The sequence below is a fragment of the Carcharodon carcharias genome, chromosome 25 (assembly GCF_017639515.1).
Source record: "Carcharodon carcharias isolate sCarCar2 chromosome 25, sCarCar2.pri, whole genome shotgun sequence".
Classification (NCBI taxonomy): Eukaryota; Metazoa; Chordata; class Chondrichthyes; order Lamniformes; family Lamnidae; genus Carcharodon; species Carcharodon carcharias.
Genome location: NC_054491.1, coordinates 17,970,566 through 17,993,733, shown reverse-complemented (window position 1 = coordinate 17,993,733; position 23,168 = coordinate 17,970,566). Strand labels below are relative to the sequence as shown.

Sequence of the window (23,168 nt, the reverse complement as noted above, 5' to 3'; positions counted from 1 at the left end):
GGTCATGGGTTTGGAAGGTGCTGTCTAAGGAGCCTTGGTGAATTCCTGCAGTAACTTCACTTACATCCTTTGTTTTTATTTCCCTCTCAGAATCTTGCATTACTTTCCTTGTTTGTGAAAGGAAATTGGTTATGGCTGTTCTTGTAACACGAAGCTGAACTCTCTCATCACAAAGTGCAGATGATCAGCTTTATTTTCTAATTGATGGGGAGTGGGTTCACGTTTGGGGTGTGAATTGTCCTTCGATATCCTTTAGATGGAATATCATGGTCCAGCCAGGGAATTCTATTAAAAACATTGACACGGGGGCAATGTGTTGTTTCATGTTGATGTGGCTTTAGGTGCACAGAAGTAGAAATGACACAACTGTAGAGGTGAGCAAGTTCTAAAGTTTTGAGGTATAAAACCCCTCCTGATAGTTCTTGCACTGAGTACAGTTTAACAGACTGTAATATAGCAGAGCAACAGGCCATTCATCCCTACGTGACCTGGACTTTTTCCCTGTTGCAAGAGAGTGTTTGGGGACTGAAATTCTCATATATTAATTCACCCCTTTGACCAAGCATTATGTGCTTACAAAGTAGTGTATGTCACAGAATCTTTACAGTGCAGAAGAAGGCCATTCGGCCCATCAATTCTGCACTGGCTCTCTGAAAGAGCATTCTACCTAGTCCCACTCTCCTGCCTTATCCCCGTAATCCTGCACATTCTTTCTTTTCAGGTAACAATCCAATTCCCTTTTGGATAACTCAATCGAACATGCCTCCACCACCCTTGCTGGAAGTTTGTTCCAGACTTCAACCACCCTCTGGGTGAAAAAAGTTTTCCTCGCATTACATTTACTCCTTTTGCCAATTATTTCAAATCTGTGCCCTCTAGTTCTTGATGCTCTCTTGAGTGGGAACAGTTTCCCACTATTTACCCTGTCCATACCCCATAGGATCTTGAATACCTTGAACAAGTCTCCTCTCAGCCTTCTCTTCAAGGAAAACAGACCCAACCTCTCCAATCTATCCTCATAGCTACAGTTCTTTATCCCTGGAATCATTCTTGTGAATCTCCTCTGTACTCTTTCCAATGCCTTCACATCTTTCCTCCAGTATGGCTGATGCAGCTTCCCTCAGTACCCTTCGACGCATCTCACCCGGTCCTGGTACCTTATCCATTTAAGTAAAGATAGTCTTTCTAACACCACGTCCTTCTCAGTTGTAAATCCTTTTAGTGTACCAGCTCCCTCCTCTCTCTTGTGCAAGGAAATTATTGTGATCCTTTATAAAACACTGGTTCAGCCTCAACTGCAGTCTTGTGACCAATTCTAGGTGCTGCACTGTAGGAAGGATGTGAAGTGTGGGGCCATAAATGATTTATGAGAATGTTTCACTATGTCTTTGGACTTTAACTTCCTGATAATAAAAACCCCTCATAGTGCTAAGTTTTACCAGTAATCTTTGGGAAAAATAAACACGGTTTCTAAACTTCACCTGGCTAGGTGACACAGTTCACCCCTCCTTTGAAAACAATCTGGCCTGGTTTATTTAAAAATGCAAAATGCCCCTTGATACCTATGTTTCTAAGCTTCTACATAGTTGCCCAATTAACATTTCAAACCTATCAAATCTAACTTTTCTTCTTGTAACAAAGTACCCAGACTAGCTGCCTGTAATTCAATTAAGTCTTACAAACACCCACAGACATCTATAGATGCATCCCACTATTACTATATTTCACAATAAATTCCAATAATATTATGAGAGTTATTGTATCTTCTTGACAGGTTAGGATCAGGAATGTATTGTCTGATAGTGTAGTGGGGAAAGATTCCATCATGGCTTTCAAAAGCGAGTTGGATAAGCATCTGAAGAGAGGAAATTGTAGGGATAGAGGGAAAGGATGGAGGAGTAGGACTATGTAAGTTGTTCTTGCAGGGAGCTAGCACAGATACAGTGGGCCAAATGGCTGTCTTCTGTGCTGTAACCATTCTATGATTATGAAGTAATACTACTTCAAAGGATAAGATTTCTGCATTAAATTCCAAGGGAAAAATTTTCCCCCTGTTGGTGGGGGGGCATGAGACATGCGAGCAGGCCCCACCCCTGCTTACCGACTGGAAGATCCTGCCCCAAATCTTTGTGCAGAATAATATATATATGTTGGAGAGAGGGGAAGGGGTTCCTGAGGAGCTTTATAATAGGTACTGGTTTCAAGGAGTTGCTGAACTTGTTTTAATTACAGTAACAGTAATATTCCAGTCTGTATATCCCACTGCGCTCCAACACTGTTGGCTTCTGCTTCCTGCAAGCTAGTTTTCATGGCATTGGCATTCCCACTCCTTTATGTAAGGTTACAATTGCCACAAATCTGGCTTTAGAACAAACAATCTGATTTATGTTTAATTTTCACTTGTGTCTTCATGTGTGGAGGGATTAATGTTAAAACTATCCCACAAACTTTCAGTAGCAAGAAGGAAATCATCACTAGCTACAATCCTCCCCAAGCCAATTTTGAATGTAGCAAATGTTTGTAACCTTGACCAAGATGCCCAGAAGCCTCCTCCTACAGAACCACTTTCTTTTCGTTCTTTCCATCTCTGCCTCTTGCTCCCCAAGGCGTAGGTGCGTGTAAGAGCGAGTCTCTCAAATTTGCTCTAGCGTGTATGCTGCTCTTGAGAAGATTATGCAGATAAGGTGGCTGTTTAACACAGGACTGGTTTCAGGAAAATTTGTTTTACTATGATGTGTGTTTAGGGCAGTGTTTGAGGCAGTGATATCAAGGAAGCGCTCATATTTTGGACGTGTGATGCGGACAGGAGGGGAGTGTTTGGAGAAGAGGTAGTGCAAGGCAAACCACCTGGAAAACATGCACCAGGAAGACCCAAGATGGCACGGATGGATAACATCAGAGCCTGATCTGGCCCCTCTATAGGACAGGCAGTGAGGGCAGCGGAGAATAGATATCAGTGGCGAAAGATTGACCATCGTGTGGCCAACCCTCAGAATGAGGACGGCTGGAAGACAAGACGTAATGGGCAGGATTTTTAGGTCAGCGCGTGGGCGCGATCGGTGGTCCAGGGAGTGGACCACCGCCCACGATCAGCCCCCGACCGCGATTTCACGCTGGCTGACCAGTTAACGGCCAGCCAGCATGAAGCCCGCGCTGAAATGCTCAGCGCTGCTGGGATGAGGGTGGGAGCGGGTGGAGGATGGGCACTGACGTTGTCACGGGCGAGGGCAGAATGAAAGCTCCCTGAAGACACAGAGCTGCGTCAGGGAGTTGAAGACTTCAAAACACTTAAATAAAGATCTTAAAATCCGGAAAAAAATGTCCACGCATCAGAATCAGTCACCTGAATGTATACATGATGAAAGTTCTGCCTGTACATCTATTTTTTATGTTTAATAACGGAAACCTCATTCCGCCCTTGGATGAGGTTTCATCAAAAGTGCAAAGTCCACCTGGCAGATTTGCCCGTCCGCCAACCATAAGGTTGGACGGACCACGAAAAATCAGGGGCAATTGGAACCTTAACAACTTTAATTGTCGGCAGGCACACTTCCAATACTTGCGTGTGCCCACCGACCAAAATCTCACGCGAGGGCAGGATGGCATCGGGACGCTCGCCCGACGTTATCACGCGCAATGTCGAGTCAGATCGGGCCAGATGCGCACACCCACGTTTAAAAAAATTCTGCCCAACGTCTGAAGAAACCTTAACATAGCACAATAACTGATGGGCAATAACACTTATGGTGCACAGGCAGAGCTTGGCTGTCGAAAGGAATAATTATTAGTTAAAAGGGCCTTTTAGAGCTTAGAAAGACCCCAGGCTTGACTTTTTTAGTGAATGCAAGGCCCTGAAGGCGTCACATTTGCTGAGTTTAAGGTGATTATTCCGTCACTTAGTCTGTGCAGCATTGTTTGTGTCTCTCCACAAGTACATAAGGGGTTTGTACTGAGGCCCCAGTGGTGGAGGTTGGCTGCACCAGGACCCAGGCCTGTCCTGAACCTATTTATGAAGGACCACGCCTGCTATTCGACTGATGGGGTTTGTCACAAGGAACTTGTTAATGGCTCCCCATTCCTCAATCTAAAGAATGTCTGCCGTTAGATTTTGCTCAGGAAGTGTGCTCCATATGGGGCGCTGAGATGAAAGGCAGGCAGTAGATGGGTTGAACAGGTCATCGTGGAGTGGTATGTGAGGTGCAGCCCAGTTGGTTTCAGCCAGTTCGTGAGTTTACGCCAGTTGGCAGATGAGTCGGGGAGTGATGTTTGCAAGGACAGGAAGCCAGGGGAGAGGTGTTGAGCAGAGAGTTCCAGTTATAATACGCACTGGTGCACTCAGTTGAGTGTCGTCAAGATGTGTGCATGATGACCAATGCCAGACAGGTGCACAGTACTCTGCTGCGGAGTATGATGAGGCAAGTGCTGTGCTCTGGAGTGTTGTGGCAGCAGCTCCCCATGTCGACCCAGCAAGCTTGGTTAGTCGGTTGCTTCTGGTTTTCACCTTTGCTGCTATTTTCTTTAAATGTTCCCAGGAAGATAGAGTTCTATCCAGAGTTGCTCCCAAGTATGTTGGATTGGGATCATGCTTTAGTCTCTGGCCATCCATGTAGATATGCAATTCTTTTTTGGAACTGGCATTGTGGAGGTGGAGCACACTGAGTGTGGTTTTAGAGGGATTTAACATGAGACACCATGTCTGTCAACTTTGTAAAGTCCTTTTGTTAAGGATCTGGCCCAAAGCACATAAGGATGAAGCTTGGATGGCACAACCGATGTCATCAGCATAGATGAACTTGCCGGATGAGGTTGTTGGCAGGTCACTTGTATACACGTTGAACAGGACTGGGGCTAGCGCTGAGCCCTGTGGTAGTCTGCTGGCCTGTCTTCTCCATGTACTTCTCTCTTGCCCAAGGTGGAGCCTGAATCCTCTGCTGCGAAGGAGTGTTTCAATAGCTGTCCCGACCCAGGTTGGAAACATTCCCGACAACTTCTGGCTTAGGCCAGAGCGCCTACACCGTGTCGTGGGCAGCTGTGCATTAGCACTGTGCATTAACTCTTCTCTCTCTCTCTCTCTCTCTCTCTCTCTCTCTCTCTCTCTCTCTCTCTCTCTCTCTCTCTCTCTCTCTCTCCACTGATGCTGCCTGACCTGCTGAGTATTTCCAGCATTTCCTGTTTCTTTTCAGATTGACTCTTGTCCTTTGTGCCTAGCCTGACTCCTGTCAGTTGACAGCAAGTCTCTCTCTTTCTTTCTAGGCTGATGAAAGAGCAGGAAGAAAAGGGCAAACTGGTCGCCATCCTGATCAGTAATCAATCAGACAAAAAGTAAGCCTTTGCTATAATGCTTTTCTTGATGTAGACTCTGTGCTAATGAAGCTGAAAAATGTAGTCCTTTGAGTTTCCCCATGGCAACGCTGTCTAGTTCAGTGCATTTTGCCCAAAATCGAGGAACAGTCTGTGCATATGATCACAAAATTTTAAATGCAGGTTAAGTTGCCAAGATCTTTTGTGTTAATTGGGAAAACATCGCACTGGGAGCTGAGAACAACCCTGGATCAAATTAATCACCATTGGGAGTTTCCACTAATTGTGCCCATTTCCCAGCTTTTGAGGAGATTCTTCAAATTAAGCTGGTCCTTTTTGGGCACGAGGACACTTTATTGGCACATGTTAAAAGGTTTTGAATGTACTTTTTAAAAACTTATTAAGAAACCAACTGCAAATACCAAAGTAAATAGTTCTGTATAATTTTTGGAGTCATTTTCCAATCTGGTTACTCTTGAGTAGTTGACAGGACACTGATTAAATACCCTTAATTTTTGTGATAACCCCATTTTAAGCTGCATTCTTCAATATATCAAGGAATATGTTTTAAAGCAACATTTTTTTTTTGTTCTGTTACGTTCTGAAATATCATCCAGTTGTGCTGGTTCATGGCCGATTTTACATGCAATATTGCAAGAGATCGTGGGCAGAAATTGAGGGATAAAATGCATTGCAAAACCAGCACAGTTTGAGCCTGGATCTCTGATAACCTTAAAGTAGAAACTCTGTCCTGTTTTCGCCTAATTTTTAAATCCGAAAATGCTGAGAATACTGTAGAGAGCAACAGTGGAATAACATTTCAAATAGAGTCAAATAACACAACTGGAAGATATGTTTCTTTTCCTTTTTGAAACTAAGATTCATTGTGTTTTGAGTTTGTTTTGTTTGTATTTCAGATTTCCAAGATTTGTACTTTATTTTCCCATTGTAATTTTAACTGTTTGCACAATGGAAATTCTACCTACTGGATTAGGGGTTTCAGAGTAATTTTAGTATAATATAAGATGGTGACCAAATAAAAAATAATATTCCTTCCGCCTGGCTTTGAAAACCAGAACCACCTGTGAGCAGATGCTCAGGCCCCCTATATATATATCTTTGTGTGTGTGTGTAAAAAAAAAAAAACATCTATCTATATATTAAAGTTATAATTGAAAGAAGTTTTTCGTTGTCTGTCCAACCTTACGGTTCACGGGCAGGCAAAAAGGCCCAAGCGGCCTTTGCATTTATCAGGAATCCTCATCCACGGGCGGGATGAGGTTTCCAACAGTAAATAAAAATGTAAACATTTCATTAAGAACATGTCCCTGCTCATGTGACAGTGCATATGAGGGGACATGTTTTTGTAACAATTCAAAATCCTTTATTTTTATTTCTTATTTCAGGGAGCTTTTCCAGTGCACATGCGTGAAGTTGCGCGCTCGCCCCCTCATCCCCTCCAAACACAGACAGCGCTGAGCGCTGCCACGCGCATTTCACGTTGGGTACGCCTTAATTGGCCCACCAGAGTGAAACCGTGGTCTGGCCCCCATCGCGGGCGGTGGTCGGCTTCTCGAGCCCACCCGACAAGGGAAAAATCCTGACCCTTGATTCTTTCTTTAAGTTTGTCTTTATGGGAATTTTTATTCGACTTTAGGGGATATCAAGTCTGAGCACCCAGTTGCTGAAGTTGATTTTGTAGCACTTCCATTTTAACCTTATGACTTCCCTGCCTATTACAGGGAGAAGTTGAATGAGGATTTGGAAAAACTGAGGGCGCAACATAAGGAGCTCAACAAGAACATTCTGGAAGAAACAGAGCGTGCCTTGAAAGCTGAGGTGAGTGACTTTTGCTTTCGGCTGTGTTACGATTTTGGGGTCTTGACTTGGCTAATCTCTCAGGCACATTGCTGTCACAGAGACAAGGTTGAGAGAGGGGCAGGATTGGCAGCTCAATATTCCAGGATACAGGGCCTTCAGGTGAAACAGGGAAGGAGGTATAAGAGGAGGGGGTATCGCAATATTGATCAAGGAATCAATTACAGCAGTAAGGAAAGAAGGCATCTTAGAAGGCTCCTCAAATGAAGCCATATGGGTAGAACTTAAAAGCAAAAAAAGAGCAATCACATTGCTGGGAGTGTTCTTTGGGTCCCAAACAGTCAGAGAGAAATAGAAGAGTGTAGGCAAATTTCAGAGAAGTGTAAAACTAATAGGATAGTAATAATGGGGGATTTTCACTTCCCCAATTGGGTTAGTCATTGTGTGATAGGTTTAGAGGGAGAGGAATTTTTAGAGTGCATCTAGGAGAACTTTTTAAACTAATACGTAGAAGGTCCTACAGGAGAGGGGGCGGTCCTGGACTTAATTTTAGGGAATGAAGCTGGGCAAGTGATAGAGGTATCAGTGGGGGAGCATTTTGGAGATAGTGATCATAACTCCGTTAGATTCAAGGTTGTTATGGAAAAGGACAAGGATGGGCCAGAGATCATAACTCCGTTAGATTCAAGGTTGTTATGGAAAAGGACAAGGATGGGCCAGAAATCAGTTCTAAATCGGAAGGCCGATTTTAATAAGATCAGATATGATTTGGCCAGAGTGGACTGGGAGCAGCTACCTTTAGGTAAATCTGCATCAGAGCAGTGGGACTCATTCAAGAAGGAAATAGAGAGTGTACAGGGCCAACGTATTCCAGTAAAGACAAAGGGTGGGACCAACAAATCCAGGGAACCCTGGATGTCGAGAGATATACAGGATTGGATAAAGAGAAAAAGGGAGGCTTATGGCAGATACCGAGGGCTCAAAACAGTGGAAGCCCGAGAGGAGTATAGAATGTGTAGGGCGGGATCTTAAGAAGGAAATTAGGAGAGTAAAAAGAGGGCATAAAAAACATTGGCAGGTAAAATAAAGAAAAATCCAAAGTTATTTTACAAGTACATTAAGAATAAGAGGATAACTAGGGGTAGAGTAGGGCCCATTAAGGACCATAGTGGTAATTTGTGTGTGGAGCCGGAAGACGTAGGTAGGTTCTAAATGAATACTTTGTGTCGGTGTTCACAAGTGAGGGGGGTGACATGGGTATGGAAATCAGGCAGAAGGACTGTGATATAATTGAAGAAATTAGCATAGACAGGGAGGAGGTTCTAAGTGGTCTGGCAGGCTTAAAAGTAGATAAATTTCCAGACCTGGATGAAATGAGTGAGGCAAGGGAGGAGATAGCAGGGGCACTGGCAGTAATTTCCAATACCTCTCTGGCCACAAGAGCAGTGCCAGAGGACTGGAGGACAGCCAATGTGGTACTGTTATTCGAGAAGGGATAAACCAGAGAACTACAGGCCAGTCAGTCTGGTGGGGAAACTATTGGAAGCAATTCTGAGGGACAGAATCAATCTACACTTGGAGAGGCAGAGATTAATTAAGGACAGTCAGTATGGTTTTGTTAAGGGGAGGTCATGTCTGACCAATTTGAATTTTTCAAAGAGGTGACCAGGCATGTAATTGAGGGAAATGCATTTGACGCAGTCTACTGGACTTCAGCAAGGCTTTTGATAAGGTCTCACATGGGAGACTGATAACAAAGGTAAGAGCCTGTGAGATCCAAGGAAATTTGGCAAATTGGATCCAGAATTGGCTGAGTGGCAGGAAGCAGTGGAGTGCCAAGGGGTGTTTTTGTGACTGGATGCCTGTGTCCAGCGGGGTTCCACAGGGATCGGTGTTGGATCCCTTGCTGTTTGTGGTACATATAAACAATTTAGACTTGAATGTAAGAGGGTTGATCAGTAAGTTCATGGATGACACGAAAATTGGTGGGTTGGTAAATAGCGAGGAGGATAGCCTTAGATTGCAGGAGGATATAGACGGGCTGGTCAGATGGGCTGATCAGTGGCAAATAGAATTTAATCCGATAAGTGTGAGGTGATGCACTTGGGCAGGACCAACAAAGCGCAGGAATACACGATGAATTCTAGGACCCTGGGAAGTACCGAGGATCAGAGGGACCTTGGTGTGCATGTCTGCCGGTTCCTTAAGGTAGCGGGACAGGTAGATAAGGTGGTTAAGAAGGCATATGGGATACTTGCCTTTATTAGCCGAGTCATAGAATGTAAGCGCAGGGAGGTTATGCTGGAACTGTATAAAACACTGGTTAAGTCACAGCTAAAGTATTGCATACAGTTCTGGAATCCGCATTATAGGAAGGATGTGATTGCACTAGAGTGAGTGCAGAGGAGATTTACCAGGATGTTGCCTGGGCTGGAGAGTTTTAGTTATGAGGAGAGATTGGATAGACTGGGGTTATTTTCCTTGGAGCAGAGGAGACTGAGGGGGGACATTATTGAGGTGTATAAAATTATGAGGGACATAGATAGAGTAGACAGGAAGGAACTTTTACCCTTGGTGGAGGGATCAATAACCAGGCGGCATAGATTTAAGGTAAGGGGCAGGAGGTTTAGAGGGGATGTGAGGAAGAATTTTTTCACCCAGAGGGTGAAACTCTCTGCCTGAAAGGGTGGTAGAGGCAAAAACCTCGTAACATTTAAGAAGTATTTGGATGTGCACTTGCGATGCCATGGCATACAAAGCTATGGGCCTAGTGCTGGAAAATGGGGTTAGAATAATTAGGTACTTGTTTGACTGGCACAGACTCAATGGACTGAAGGGCCTTTTTCTGTGCTGTCGATCTCTATGACTCTGACTCTACTGTGGTGTAGCTTTGCATTTGTATTTACTGCCTAGTATCGTACTATATGACACTAATAACAGTATCCCCTTTTGATATGAACTAGATAGTTGAATCTTTCATATCCATGTTTTATCAACCTTGTCAAAGGTGACCAATGGTAAATGACACCACATTGTGAATTATTAAGCTTCTTTAGTCAACAAGGAGTTGACATAGTTGTGATCAGATTCACTTAGTTCAAGCAGTACAATTTGCAAATTAAAACAAAATAATGAATATGCAATGCTTCCCCACATCTGTGGGCGATCCATATTCATTTCTACTTTCCTGGATTCTTCTTTATGAACCTGTGTAAAGTTTCCCCTCCCCATTTCCTTTGCCATGCTGGGTCAAAATCCTGCAATTCCCCACCCAATTTCACATGGAACTACCTTCATCACACCGATTGCAGAATTTCAGGCAGAAGATCCACTCACACCTTAAGTGTAACTAAGGATGGGTGATAAATGCTGTTCTTATCCAGGACACCACACCCCGAGAATGGGGAATAAAGGTGTCCGCCACCTTAGCTTTATCTTTAACAAATCATTATTAGCATTTCTGCTGTTGCAGGTTCTGACCCTGGAGAGCAAGAGGGAATTTGCAATTATGATGCTGGACAAAGCAACGAACGAGGCAGAATTACAGATTTGTAACTTAAGGTCAGTGTCAAACTATTTCAAACCAGTTTATAACCTCACCCAATTAGACTTGGTGCTTTCTTATGAAATGACTGAAGGAGAAAGCCAATACAAGAAATTCATTAGACCAGAGTTCCAGCAAATTCATAAAAGTTTGTTGCGGTTTATTACATTGTTTTCTTTCTTCTACATCCTTCAATTCTTCTCGTCTCAAGTTTAGGGCTTTGAAACTCCCTTTTGATATTGAGCAGAGAGTAGGACAGTCAGACTAGCCTTGGATTGCTCTAGTGAAGAAGCATTTCTTTTTCTTCCACATAACTTGGCCTTGCATCTCCGTGGCCATCGCTGGCTACATTATATAAAGAAACAATTTGGCTTTCCACAATCCTTTTTGCACCTTGATGAACAACGACCAGAAATAATGGATGGAATCCTCTGCTGTCGCTGGCGAGATTGGAGGTGGGGAGGATGTAATTAGGTGGGATGGTGGCATACTGGAACCCCAAGCCTTCCCACCTCCATTAGAATTAAGTTCTGGGTGGAGGGCCCATAGTCGACTTTCTCGCTCCGCTGGCGATTGAGGCCCTTAAGTGGCCAATTAATGACCATTTGAGGGCCTCATTCTGCTGCTGCTGGTGTTAACCCAGCTACGTGCAGCCTGCCTGCCACCCTGGGTGAGGGGGCAGGGAAAGAATCCCTCAACCAAAGGCACTCAGTTCCATTTCAAGAAACTGGACATCAGCAAAGGGAGATTGCTGAGAGTCAACCCAACCCCCGCTTCTGCTTCCAAACCCCTTCCCTCTCCCTGCTTGGGTTTCCAATTCTGGCTGGACATATCCCAGGAAATGAGATCACAGAATTAATGTATTCTACTAACAGTAATATCACGGATAATGGTAATGGAGACTGTTTTGGATGGTCTTCATGATCTGTGGACTCTTGGCGTGGTTCTTGTTATTGGTATGCGTGACCTATCTTCCCTTAGACAGACTAGTTGCACTCTGGTACTTGCTTTAACCTAGTTTATTAACAATATGGCCGGGATTTTCCAGGCCCGGGGGTGGGGAGGCAGCAGCCTTTCCAAAAGCCCATTGACTTTCAACAGGAGCAGATGATCCCGGCGGCCGGCAGGGCTGGAAAATCCCGCCCTGTGTCTAAACAGATTACAAAGTAGGCGTGTTGCTCCTGAACACCGTGTGTTCCACCTCAAGAGAGAGAGAGAGAGAGTCTAGCACGTGACTGACTGATGTCAGTGATACAGCGCCGTCCGCATCATATATTGGCATATCCATTCTCTCAACCCCTTACACTACAGAGACCTGTGTAATTGGTTGCATTTATTATAGCTTCAGAGGGAACAGTTAACTTTGAACATTTTCTCGTGTTCAGAAGAGTTAGTTGAAAGCCATTTACATGAGAAAAGAGGTGGCCTGTAAAGATAGCATATTAAATATGACTTAATTGAAGAAAATATTACATTCAAACATATCAAGCTTTTATTTTAGCAGAAAATAAAATTGAAATATTTTATCATAAATGTGTTGTACAAACGATCGATATATTCGTAAAAGTCCCATGTGTGGTATACACTCTTGGTTGCCCCACTTCCTTTTACAAATTTTATTCTTTATTATCATAATTTTTTAATTACACTTTGTCAACATTTAGGAGTTGGCTGTACGAGGTTTGAGTTATGAGTACGAGCAGAGATACATGAATACAGATCCTGTCCTCACTGCTGTCAATGCACAATAATTGTGGGGGGAGAGATACTGGAAACAAGAAAATCTCAATCTCGACTGAACTTTAACTTATCCACTGTCACAGCCATATCCAGCCGCAGATTTCACCCTTTACCTCAACTTCTGGCTTCTCGTTTGTGACAAGACTGCTTCTCTCCCCCTGCACCCACCCCACCGCCCAACCCTGTCACAATGCTCTCTGGGAGCTCTAGTCTGCCCTCCACCCAGTTCGCGGCTCTCTGCCATGCAGGGCTGAAGAGACAACATTTCCCACGACCCTCTGTGCTGATGGTTGTGGAGCAAACTAGCTCGACTCACTCTGACGTCAATGGAATATTGTTTTAAAATCTCCTGATAGGCTTTCTTTGGGAACAGGAGATGGATGCCAATTTCATGAGGGTTGGAAACCCTACTCCCCACATAACCCCCCCACCCCCTCCCGCCTCCCCGTCCCACGCTACTTGCCTGTAGCCTGGGTCTTCCATGACCCTGAGATTCCGGGGTGGGGGTGGGATGTCCTTCCAGCAGCAGCCACAACCACCTTAGCGGCTCTGCTGAGCACAAGCCTTCTCGAAAAGAAGCAGTGCAGGGCTCTCGCTCGCTTTCTTGTCAGCTCTCCACCTGGAAGGCTCATGCCTCAGCATGATTCCACCCAGAGTTTCATATGTCTTTTTTATTTAGCTCTGTCCCAGGAAGCTCGGACCTTGTACTTAAATGGCAGGGAAGGCGGAATGACATACAGGAACAAAGGGAGAACATAAAGGTAAGACTAAAACTTAATCTGCGTTGTGGAGCGTTGTTGCCTTGCGTGTGAAAATTGGGAATGGGAGAACAGCTATTTATGTGCACACCAAACCTGTACTGACAGTAGAGCAGTAAAAGTTGTGCCACCTTAGCCAAGTTGCTAAATCAAGGCATGCTTGAATGTCCCAACATGTATGGAAAAGAAGGAAAAGCTTGCATCTACAAGGTACAAGTCAGGAGTGTGATGGAATACTCCCCACTTGCCTGGATGAGTGCAGCTCAAGGTGCTTGATTGGCACCACATCTACAAGCATTCACTCCCTCCACCACCGACGCACAGTAGCAGCAGTGCGTACCATCTACAAGATGCACTGTGGGAATTTATCAAGGCTCCTCAGACAGCACCTTCCAAACCTACGACTGCCACCATCTAGATGGACAAAGGGCAGCAGATAAATGGGAACACCACCACCTGCAAGTTCCCCTCTAAGTCACTCACCATCCTGACTTGGAAATATATCGCTGTTCCTTCACTGTCACTGGGGCAAAATCCTGGAACTCCCTCCCTAACAGCACTGTGGGTGTACCTGCACCATATGGGCTGCAGCGGTTCAAGAAAGCAGCTCACCACCCCCTTCTTGAGGGCAATTAGGGATGGGCAATAAATGCTGGCCTAACCATAAGCCAAATAGATTATATTGAAACGGAGCAAATAAGAGCTGTGAAATACAGATTCTGGGCACTAATTCATACAATGTAAACATACCGTGACCCTGCGATGACAGCCAATTAATTTTACTTGTATGTTAACGAGGCAAGGTTGCACAAACTTAGGGTTATATTTCCTGGAATTTAAAAAGTTAAGGGTGATTTGATCAAAGTTTTGAAGACTTTAAGGGGAACAGAGAGGGTAGCTCGAACAAAACTATTTCTACTCGTTGGCAAGTCTAGGAATAGGAGGTACTGCCTAAAAGTTGAGTGAAAGGAGGAACCATTTCTTCACTGCGCTATACAGCCAATGAAGTATGTTTTGAAGTGTATTCATTGTTGTAATGCAGGAAATGGGGCAACCACTTGCACACAGCAAGCTCCCACAAACAGCACTGTGGTCATCTATTTTGTGATGCTGACTGAGGCAAAAATATTGGCCAGAATAATGTGAATAATTCCCCTGCTCTTCCCTGAAAAAACGCCATGGGATCTTTTACATCCACCCGAGCAGGCAGATGGTGCTTCAATTTAACATCTGATTCAAAATGACACCTCCAGCAGTGCAGCACTCCCTTAGCGCTGCACAGGAGCATCAGCCTGGAGTTCTGTGTTTCAGCTAGAGTGGGACTTGAACCTGGAACCTGCTGATCCAGAGGTGAGAATGCTGCCAGTTGAGCCACGGTTGACACTTCAAAGCAGTTTTAAGTCATGGACTGTTTTGAAATTGTAACAAAAAGGAATATTGGGAATACACAGCACAGTCACTCAGAGACTCAAAGGGAAAAATAGAGTTTGCATTTTTAGGCTGCGTTCCTTATCAGAATGACAAGGAATTTTAAAATTTCAGAGTTGTAGATTTCCTTTTATCTTTGTATATTTTGTGTGTGGTTCTTCACTCATTAGATCCAGAGCTCTTCAGGGAGCTTCACCTGAAACTCGGAAGAATGTCTTTTCTCTTTGAACTGCTGACAGCCTCATGATGTGTCTCTGGCTGTTCTGTTTTCTGATTTGAATTTCCAGCACTCGGCATTTTCTTCTTATCTCTGCGCCTCAGACTTTATTAATATGCCCCAGAGCCAAGTGTTTTTGTAAATACTCCATCTGGCCACTAGATGGGGAATCCTTCCTATAAGTGCGAAGTGATCCATCTGCTATGGGCAATTAAATATATCAAAAGTCTGCTTTACTCTTTTTCACAAAACTGGCTAGTTTCTTACCTCCTCACATCCAGAGATCCAGAGTCTAAATAATTGCTCATTTTTGCCGGAGGCAGTATGAGATGCGGAGCAAGGGAAATCTACAAAGCCTTCTGCTCCGCTGTTATCGTATGTCAGCTGTGTCTCGGTGGGTGGCATTCTCGCCTCTGAGCCAGAAAGTTACGGAATGATACAGCACAGAAGGAGGCCATTCAGTCCCTTGTGCTTGTGCCAGCTCTTTGAAAAGAGCTATCCGATTCAGCTCACTCCTCTGTTCTTTCCCGGTAGCCCTGTTTATTTTTGCTTCCCTTCATCCAACTTTCTTTTGAAAGTTATTGTATCAGATTTCGCCGTCTTTTTCAGACAGCACGTTCCAGATCTCAGCAAACTTGCAGTGCAAAAGTAAAAGGTTTCCTACTGTTGCCTGTGGCTCTTTTTCCAATCACCTTCTGTGCGTTCCCTCTGACTACCGACCCCTCTATTTCTCCTTATTTACTTGATCAGAATCATTCACGAGATTGAGCACCTCTATCAAATCTCCCTTTAACTTTCAGCACTCTAGGGAGAATAACCCAAATTCAGTGTGGGTGCAGGCCTTACTCCAGATACTTTCATGGGACGGGGGCATTACTGGCAAGGCCAGCATTTGTTAGCACAACTGAGTGGCTTTCTCTGCCGTTTCAGAGGGCAGTTAAAGGTCAACTGCATTGCTGTGGGTCACATGTAGCCCAGACCAGATAAGGATGGCAGATTTCCTTCCCTAAATGACACAAGTAAAGTAGATGGTTTTTTTTACAAAAATAATGATTGCCATGGTCACCGTTACTGAGACTAGCCTTATATTCCAAATTTATTAATTAAATTTAAATTCCACCAGCTGCTGTGGTGGGATTTGAACCTGTGTCCCCAGAGCATTAGCCTGGCCTCTAGGTTATTAATCCAATGACATTATACTATGCCACCATCTACCCTCCACACTTGAACATACAAATCTAGGCTCACACTCGGGTGCAATATTGAGGGAGTGCTGCGCTGTTTGAGGTGCCGTCTCTCAGATGAGCCGTTAAACTGAGTGCCCTATGCGCGTTCTCAGGTAGGTGCGAAAGATCCCCTGGCACTATTTTGAAGTAATGCAGGAGAGCTCCCCTCAGCCTTCTGGCCAGTCTTCATTCCTCCATCAGCATCTTACAGCAGGTTATACAGTCATTATCTCATTGCTGTTTGTGGACCGTTGCTGTGTGCACATTGGCTGCTGCATTTCCATCAATACAACAGTGACGACACCTCAAAAATGCTTCATTGGTTGGAGAGCGCATTGGGTGCTGAAGGCCATGAAAGGTGCAGAAATGCAAGTGTTTTTTTTTAACATGCCTCGCTCTGGGAATCCTACCTACAGAATCAGTACAACGGTCACATTCAGATGGTGAAGAATGGTGCAAAACTCAGCAGTCTTCCTCATATACAATTGCCAACACTACCACCTGCTCCTCCAGAGGTACTGGTAAGTTGACGGTATTTTGTAACGCTACAATCCAGTGAAGCAGTTAAAAGTGAAAACTAGCTGAACTAGCAAGTAGAGGGGTTCCCTCCAGATTTAAACACTGTGGACAGCTATGTTCTTGTACAATTGTTTAACACACTTAAGCCCAGTTGTACTTCCTTTGGCAGTAATTTCTCGTTTTAAAAAAAATGATCCCAACATTGTTAATTGATCAATGTGGTATGGATGTACTAAGCAATGCTGAAAACAATGGTAATTGTAATTTCTACAAAATGGCATCAGCAAAGCTTAAGAATATAAGATCTAAAAACAGTGTTGGAAAAACTCAGCATCTGCGGAGACGGAAACGGTTAACGTTTTGAGCTGAATATGACTCTTCTTTGAAAGAAGAGTCCTACTGGACTCGAAACGTTAACTCTGTTTCTCTCTCTCTCTGCAGATGCTGCCAGACCTGCTGAATTTTTCCAGCACTTTGTTTTTATTTCAACTCCTCCGGCATCCACAATATTTTGCTTTTAAACATATAATAAATAGGATCAGGAGTAGACCACATGGTCCCTTGACCCTGCTCCGCCATTCAGTGAGATGAAAGCTGAACACATCACCTTCACTTTCCTGCCTTAGAACCCAAAATTCAGTTGATCTTGGTCTTGATTATACTCCGTGATTGAGCATCCACAACCCTCAGTGGTAGAAAGTTCCAAAAATTTGCAGCCCCACTGAGTGAAGAAATTTCTCTCCATTCCAAAAATAGCCAACACTTTAGCTTGAGTCTATGACCCCTGGTTCTAGATTCTTCAACCGTGGGGAGCAACCCCTCAGCATATCCTTACCAAACCCTCTCTGCATTATGCATTTCAGTGAGATCATCCCTCGTTCTCCTGAACTCTGGAGAATATTGCCCTATTCTGTTCAATATTGACGTAAGAATTGTCCCCATTCCCCACACATTTTAACCCGTTGTTTCAGGCAATTTCATCACTTTTATATTTAAAAAAAAATACACACTGGCCCCAAGTTTCCTCAGAGACTTGGCTGCTTTCCTGCTGTAATTCCAATCGGAGCATTTAACACATTGATGTGAAATTCCCACACCCTCTCACCATGCTCCCATTTAAAACTGCAATTTCAAGACCAACGTTCATAAACAGGCTGTAGCAGTTCGACAGCCTGTGCTATAATATTGACCCATTTTGCTGTGTTTGACCTGCTCCATTAGCTGATGCAGTTACTATCATAGAGATCCATCGTTTCTATCGAGTTACTGACTGGGTTCGGCCTCACAGCCAAACATCAACGGTATCCTAATTCTTTGCTTTTTGTTTCCTCTTTTTTTTCTGGTAGCCTGACCTAGTGCTCCAAAGAACGTGGCAAGCTCCTCCAGTGTTACCTTCGTTTTTCCCCAGTAACATGTCTTCCAGTAACGTGTATTCCACAGCGTCTTTACGCACAGCTGCCGCTTCTCTGATGAATTTTCCGCCCACAAGTTTCCTGCCAGGCCTGGGAGCACAGCTTGAATTTGATGGCCACGCAGCTGCACCTGCTTCCAAACCTGCTACGAAGCTGGAAAAGCTCCTGGAAAAACTGGAGGCAAAATTTCCTAATTGTAGTAGGTATGCTGCTCTCAATCCCGTGGCTCAACTTACCCTGCCTCCCTTTGGTGTTTCAATTAAATCAAATCAAACGGGGCTGGAAAACGGTGGAGACTTGGCAGTTTTTCCGACGTGTTCTCCCAGCAGATGAACTCCATGTTGGGAGTGCGATAATGAGGGAATTAAGTAAACGCTTGAAGGGGAAAAGGATTGCAGGGTTGTGGGGAGAGAGAGCAGGGCAGTGGATCTCATTGATAGCTCTCACAAAGCCAATGTGGGCATGGCGGGCTGAATGAACTCCTTCTGTGCTGTACCCTTCTGTGACTAGCAAGTGCCTGGTTATTTATCTTTTCCTTCGCACCAGGGCTCAGCTTACCCACATTCTACAGCAGATTAAGAACTCGCGTGGAACTATTGCTGGCCTTTCTGTGGATGAACTAATGCATCAAGTGGCTGGGAGGCTGGTGGAAACAGAACAGGTAACGCCTACCACCGGGGAAGGGAAACTGAACATGTGCAGTCAGTATGTGAATGAGAGAGTCAATATTTTCTTATCGGTAGTTTATTCCATGGTGCTGTCAAATCTGATTGGTAAAGCTGTTCTCTTACATTTTCTGAACTTTTTAAAGATTAAATTTTCTGAATTAGCGCTGCAGTGTATATATAGGGATTGGAATTCGTTGTTTACGCAATTTCTGTTCCATCAATGAGTGCAAATGGATGGCGCTATTAACTGTGCCTCACAGAATGGTGAGGCTGAGTAAAGAGTGCATGAATAGCGATGGGTATGAAATGCCAATGTGGCACCCACATCCTGAGAATGAATGTTAAAAATAAAGCACAACAAATTTATTGTATATTTATATTGAGGGGGGCACAGAAGCGAGCATAAAAATGATAATAGCGTGCGAGTGTTTCCGATGTTAATGTCAATTTAAAGTATATTTTCCACCATCACTCTGGTCAGGCACAACCAACACATCTGCTTCGAGTCTCCACCACCACGCCTGGACACTTTCCACCAGCGACTTCTCAGACCAGCCCTTACTTTGTCCTGCCGAAAAGTAGAACTGGAGCTCAGACTTCATACCAAGAGAGTCCAGCGCTGGTTAGTAAATTCCCTTGCTTTTATGGAAGGAATTTTCTTTTTCCTGCACTGCACTTTGTACAGTCTGTCTCTGGTCCAAGAGACATTAGGCTGGACTCCGTGGACCTTGAACAATGGTGGGTGGGGCCTGGATGCGGAAGTCACACCTCCATTTCCAGCGGATTCAATTTTGGCCAATAGGGGAAAGGGGCCGTTTCTGATCCGAAGAGGTGAGCAACCCAAATTCTGGTCCATTTGAACTCAGTGCTGAGTTCAAACAGAGCCCGTTTTGGCTGCTGCAAGGGCCTCAACTCGCAATGTGAGAGTCATGAAATGTAAATGCTCTTGAAGGGCAGAAAGGCCTGCATAACTGTCATGGCCAGAAGTTTTTTAGATGCCCCGTTCATTAAACTTTTCTTTAAAAAAAAAAGAACCTGCAGCTGTCAGGGCTCAAAAAAGCTTCTGCTAGTCTGCTTTGATTGACAGGCTGGCATTGTGTTGGCACGGTGGGTATGAGGGGCCAAAACAACTGGGACAAAGCCCCAAAGAGAACTGAGGTGGGTCTTCTAACCAGTCCGCCTCAATACTCACCCATCCCCTGTGACCACTAACATTCTGCTTTCGGGGGTTCACTGGCCTCAACTCTATCCCATACCCACCTCCCCCACCCCCCCCACCCCTCCAAATACCCCCCAACCTGGAGTGAAAAATTGCATGTTTCAGATACTTACTTAAGCGGGTGCAGCAAGTTGGGAAATGCTGACATGGTTATACTGTGGAGTTACTGCATCACCAAAGTTTGAGTGAGCTACGGGCCTAGGTTAGAATCCAAATGAGAGGTTTGGTTAAGAGTTGTAAAGGGTGTTATTTTATTGTTGATGTTGTAGAGAGTTGGATGTCATGCAGGTAATTCTAATTTCGGTGTGTGTATTAGTGAAAGAGCTGAATAAATTGTAGTGAAACAAAGCAAGGAGCATCTGTGGAATGCAGAATTCAGAGACTAATTCATACAATGTAGACATACAGTGACTCTGCAAGAAGGCCAATTAGTTTTAACCATACATTAACAAGGAGACATTACACAAACTAGGGTTGTGTTTCCTGGAAGGTTAAGGGGTGATTTGATTAAAGTTTTCAATACGTTTAAGGGAACAGTGAGGGTAGCTGGAACAAAACTCTTTCTGCTGGTTGGTGAATCTAGGAGGAGGAGGTAAAGTCTAAACGTTCGAGTTTTCAGGAGTGAAATGAGGAACCACTTCTCACAAAGGGGGTAGAATTTTAGAACTCTGTTCTGAAAATGCTAATTGATGCTAGATCAATTGTTAGTTTTAAATCTGTGATTGTAGATTTTGTTAGCCAACAGCATTAAGGGATATGAGGCTTAGGCAGGTAAATGGTGTTAGGTCACAAATTAACCAGTGATCTCAGTGAATGGTAGAACAGGTTTGAGGGGCATGATTCGCCTCTTCTTGTTTCCCTTTCAGATCACTTGAAGCAGAATGCGAAGATTTCACACTTATTCCCATGATTTTTTTTAATATGACATCACTGAATTTACTTGGTTTCAAAATAAATTCTGAGCCGCCAGTGTATGAATGCAGTGTAAGTATTAATAAGGTTCCTTTGAAACTTTAGGTGCCGGGCAGCCCACGGCTTTGTTTGATGTGTCAGAAGGTCGTGCATGTCGGTGAAGTGCAGCCAGTGGCCTGTTCACACATTGTCCACAAAGAGGTGTGTCCTATTTTCTGCTATTAATCAACCAGTAGGCGGGATGAGGTTTCATGAAGGTTTTATTAAACTAATAAATACATCTTTGCTCATTTGATAAACATGTCCCAGCTCCTGTGACACTCACACGAGGGAACATGTGTAAATGATTTTTAATTTTCTTCATTAAGAATTCTCCATGTGAACATAATCTCCCTGAGACAGCTCTGTGCCTCAGAGATTTCTGTGCTTTTCTGCGTGTATGCTCCTCCCCCCCCCCGCCAGCGCGTTTACGCTGGACGAGCCATAATTCGCCACCCCACATAAAATGGAGGCACGCAGGCGGCGATCAGCCCCACGCCAGCTCCCGACCGACAGGCTGAAGATTCTGCCCCATTGTGCCTCTGTAGCCTTTAGTTCTCCAGACCAGAAGGTTCCAGACGCAAACTTCTGATAATGTAATGTTTACTGATCTTGCAGGTGGAAGTGGTAGGCGGGGGAAGTAACTGTTGTTTTAAAAGGCAGGAAAGTGGAGTCGGGGATTATCAGATCAGCCATGATCCTATTGAATGCGGAGCAGGCTCGATGGGCCGAATGGCCTACTTCTGCTCCTGTGCCTTATGGTCTGAATTCCTGCTGCTCATCGCAACAGTATGCTGAGTGGCTGCAAGGAGAATTTACAATCTCCCGTGCTATCCAGGTCAGCCTTGGATCATCAGTCCCCATCCCAACCCTCAGTGCTGTGAACTTCCTGATAACAGTCCCGTTGTCTGCTTGGAACATACTGATTTGAGGAGCTGGTTTGCCTGCAGCTTTGGAGTTTGGGTGGTATAGGTGATACAAGAAGTGCTTGCTCTTCCTCTTGTGTTGCGCCTTACTCCATCCTTTTCCTGTAGTTATCACAGCTGAGATCACTAACTTTAACAGGTGGGGAAGCTGCTACCTGCTGCTCATAGGAATTGCACTAGTTGAAACCACTGTTCAAACCTATTGGAGCAAATGAAAATTCTTAAATAATGGATTTAAAGAAGTGAGTCCCCTTAACTGATAACTTTCAGGCAGATAGCTTGGCAGGTTATTAATTATCCCCTTCTAGAAGGACACCTAAAACAATGTTTCCTGTGGCTGCTACTTAATTTTTTAAAGATCATCAAACATCCAACAAGAAGATTATTTGCTTCAACAAGTCCCTTTCCTCCACAGGTAATTGAGCTGTCAGAATAATTTTCAAGTTTGTTGGACTTTCCATGATGTGACATTTCCAGTGATTTTTAACAGCCCAGGAAGTGCCTTTTTCTTGCTTTTCAGATGGTGCCTACCTGTAATTTCCTTTCTGATTTTATTTTATTTTTTTCCCCCCTAGTGCATCAAATTCTGGTCACAATCCAACAAAAACAGCAGCTGCCCTTTCTGTCCCACGCCAAGGTAATACGTGTTTCCAACGAGTAGGACCGGAAGAGGTGGAGGAATCCATGTCAGTCTGACGTTGCTCTTCAGACTTGGATCACTCTGACAGTATTGCACTTCTGAGTACAATATGAACTATTTATATTTTAAGAAAAGAAAGACGAGCCAGACCACAAAGTGGGTAGATGACAAACTGCAAGTGTGTTAGTTCACACTAAATTGACACCAGTATTCTGAAAATGTTGGGAAAAATGTTATGCTGGTTTTCTATTTTTAGAAAACTAAAGGCTAGCGTGAGGTTCTCTCTGAAGAATAAAATGGATTTGGAGGAAATATGCCTTATCTGTTATTTATGTTCACGCTGTGAATGCAGCGAACTTGGTTGTTTACCTCCATGTTTTTCAGTTTGGAAGCATCGAGCCGGGTGCCCTTGGCTATATTTCTTTGCAGGACTGAAGCTAAATTGCTAGATAAAAACAGCGGGTGAGCTTTAAAGGAACCATGTGCTGCTCCTCCAAACTGTGTCTGTGGGGATGGCTTGTTGACAATTAACAGCTCAGCGAAATATTGTGGTTGGGACTTTGGGAAGATGAAAGCAAACAAGGAATTGGCGGCTTGTTTATTGTTGGTGTACAATTTACTTCCATCTCGTTGACCAGATATTGTGGCTAATCCCACCCCTTTCTGGAGAAGGTTCTGATTTGCCACTTCCCTTCTCCAGCGCTAACACCAAATGAGGTATGTTACATAGCCCAGGTGGTCATTCTTCACATGTGAACCTAAAACTGGCCATTCAACTCCGAGAGCATCACAGCTGTCTTG

At 44.2% G+C, this 23,168-nt stretch overlaps 1 protein-coding gene across 6 annotated transcripts in view; it reads left to right on the top strand.

The window, feature by feature from the left end:
* The window catches only part of rnf214 (ring finger protein 214), a 46,780-nt gene extending 24,101 nt beyond the window's left edge, over positions 1–22,679 (top strand). For all 6 annotated transcript variants that reach the window (XM_041174590.1, XM_041174591.1, XM_041174592.1 and 3 more), the window contains 10 exons: positions 5,254–5,322; positions 7,044–7,140; positions 10,592–10,680; positions 13,083–13,164; positions 16,449–16,553; positions 17,898–18,166; positions 18,510–18,624; positions 19,113–19,253; positions 20,868–20,963; positions 22,303–22,679. In XM_041174590.1, coding sequence (XP_041030524.1) covers positions 5,254–5,322; positions 7,044–7,140; positions 10,592–10,680; positions 13,083–13,164; positions 16,449–16,553; positions 17,898–18,166; positions 18,510–18,624; positions 19,113–19,253; positions 20,868–20,963; positions 22,303–22,368 — 1,129 coding nt within the window. In that variant the 3' untranslated portion in view covers positions 22,369–22,679. The remainder of the gene's footprint in view (positions 1–5,253; positions 5,323–7,043; positions 7,141–10,591; positions 10,681–13,082; positions 13,165–16,448; positions 16,554–17,897; positions 18,167–18,509; positions 18,625–19,112; positions 19,254–20,867; positions 20,964–22,302) is intronic.
* The last annotated feature ends 489 nt before the right edge of the window (positions 22,680–23,168 follow it).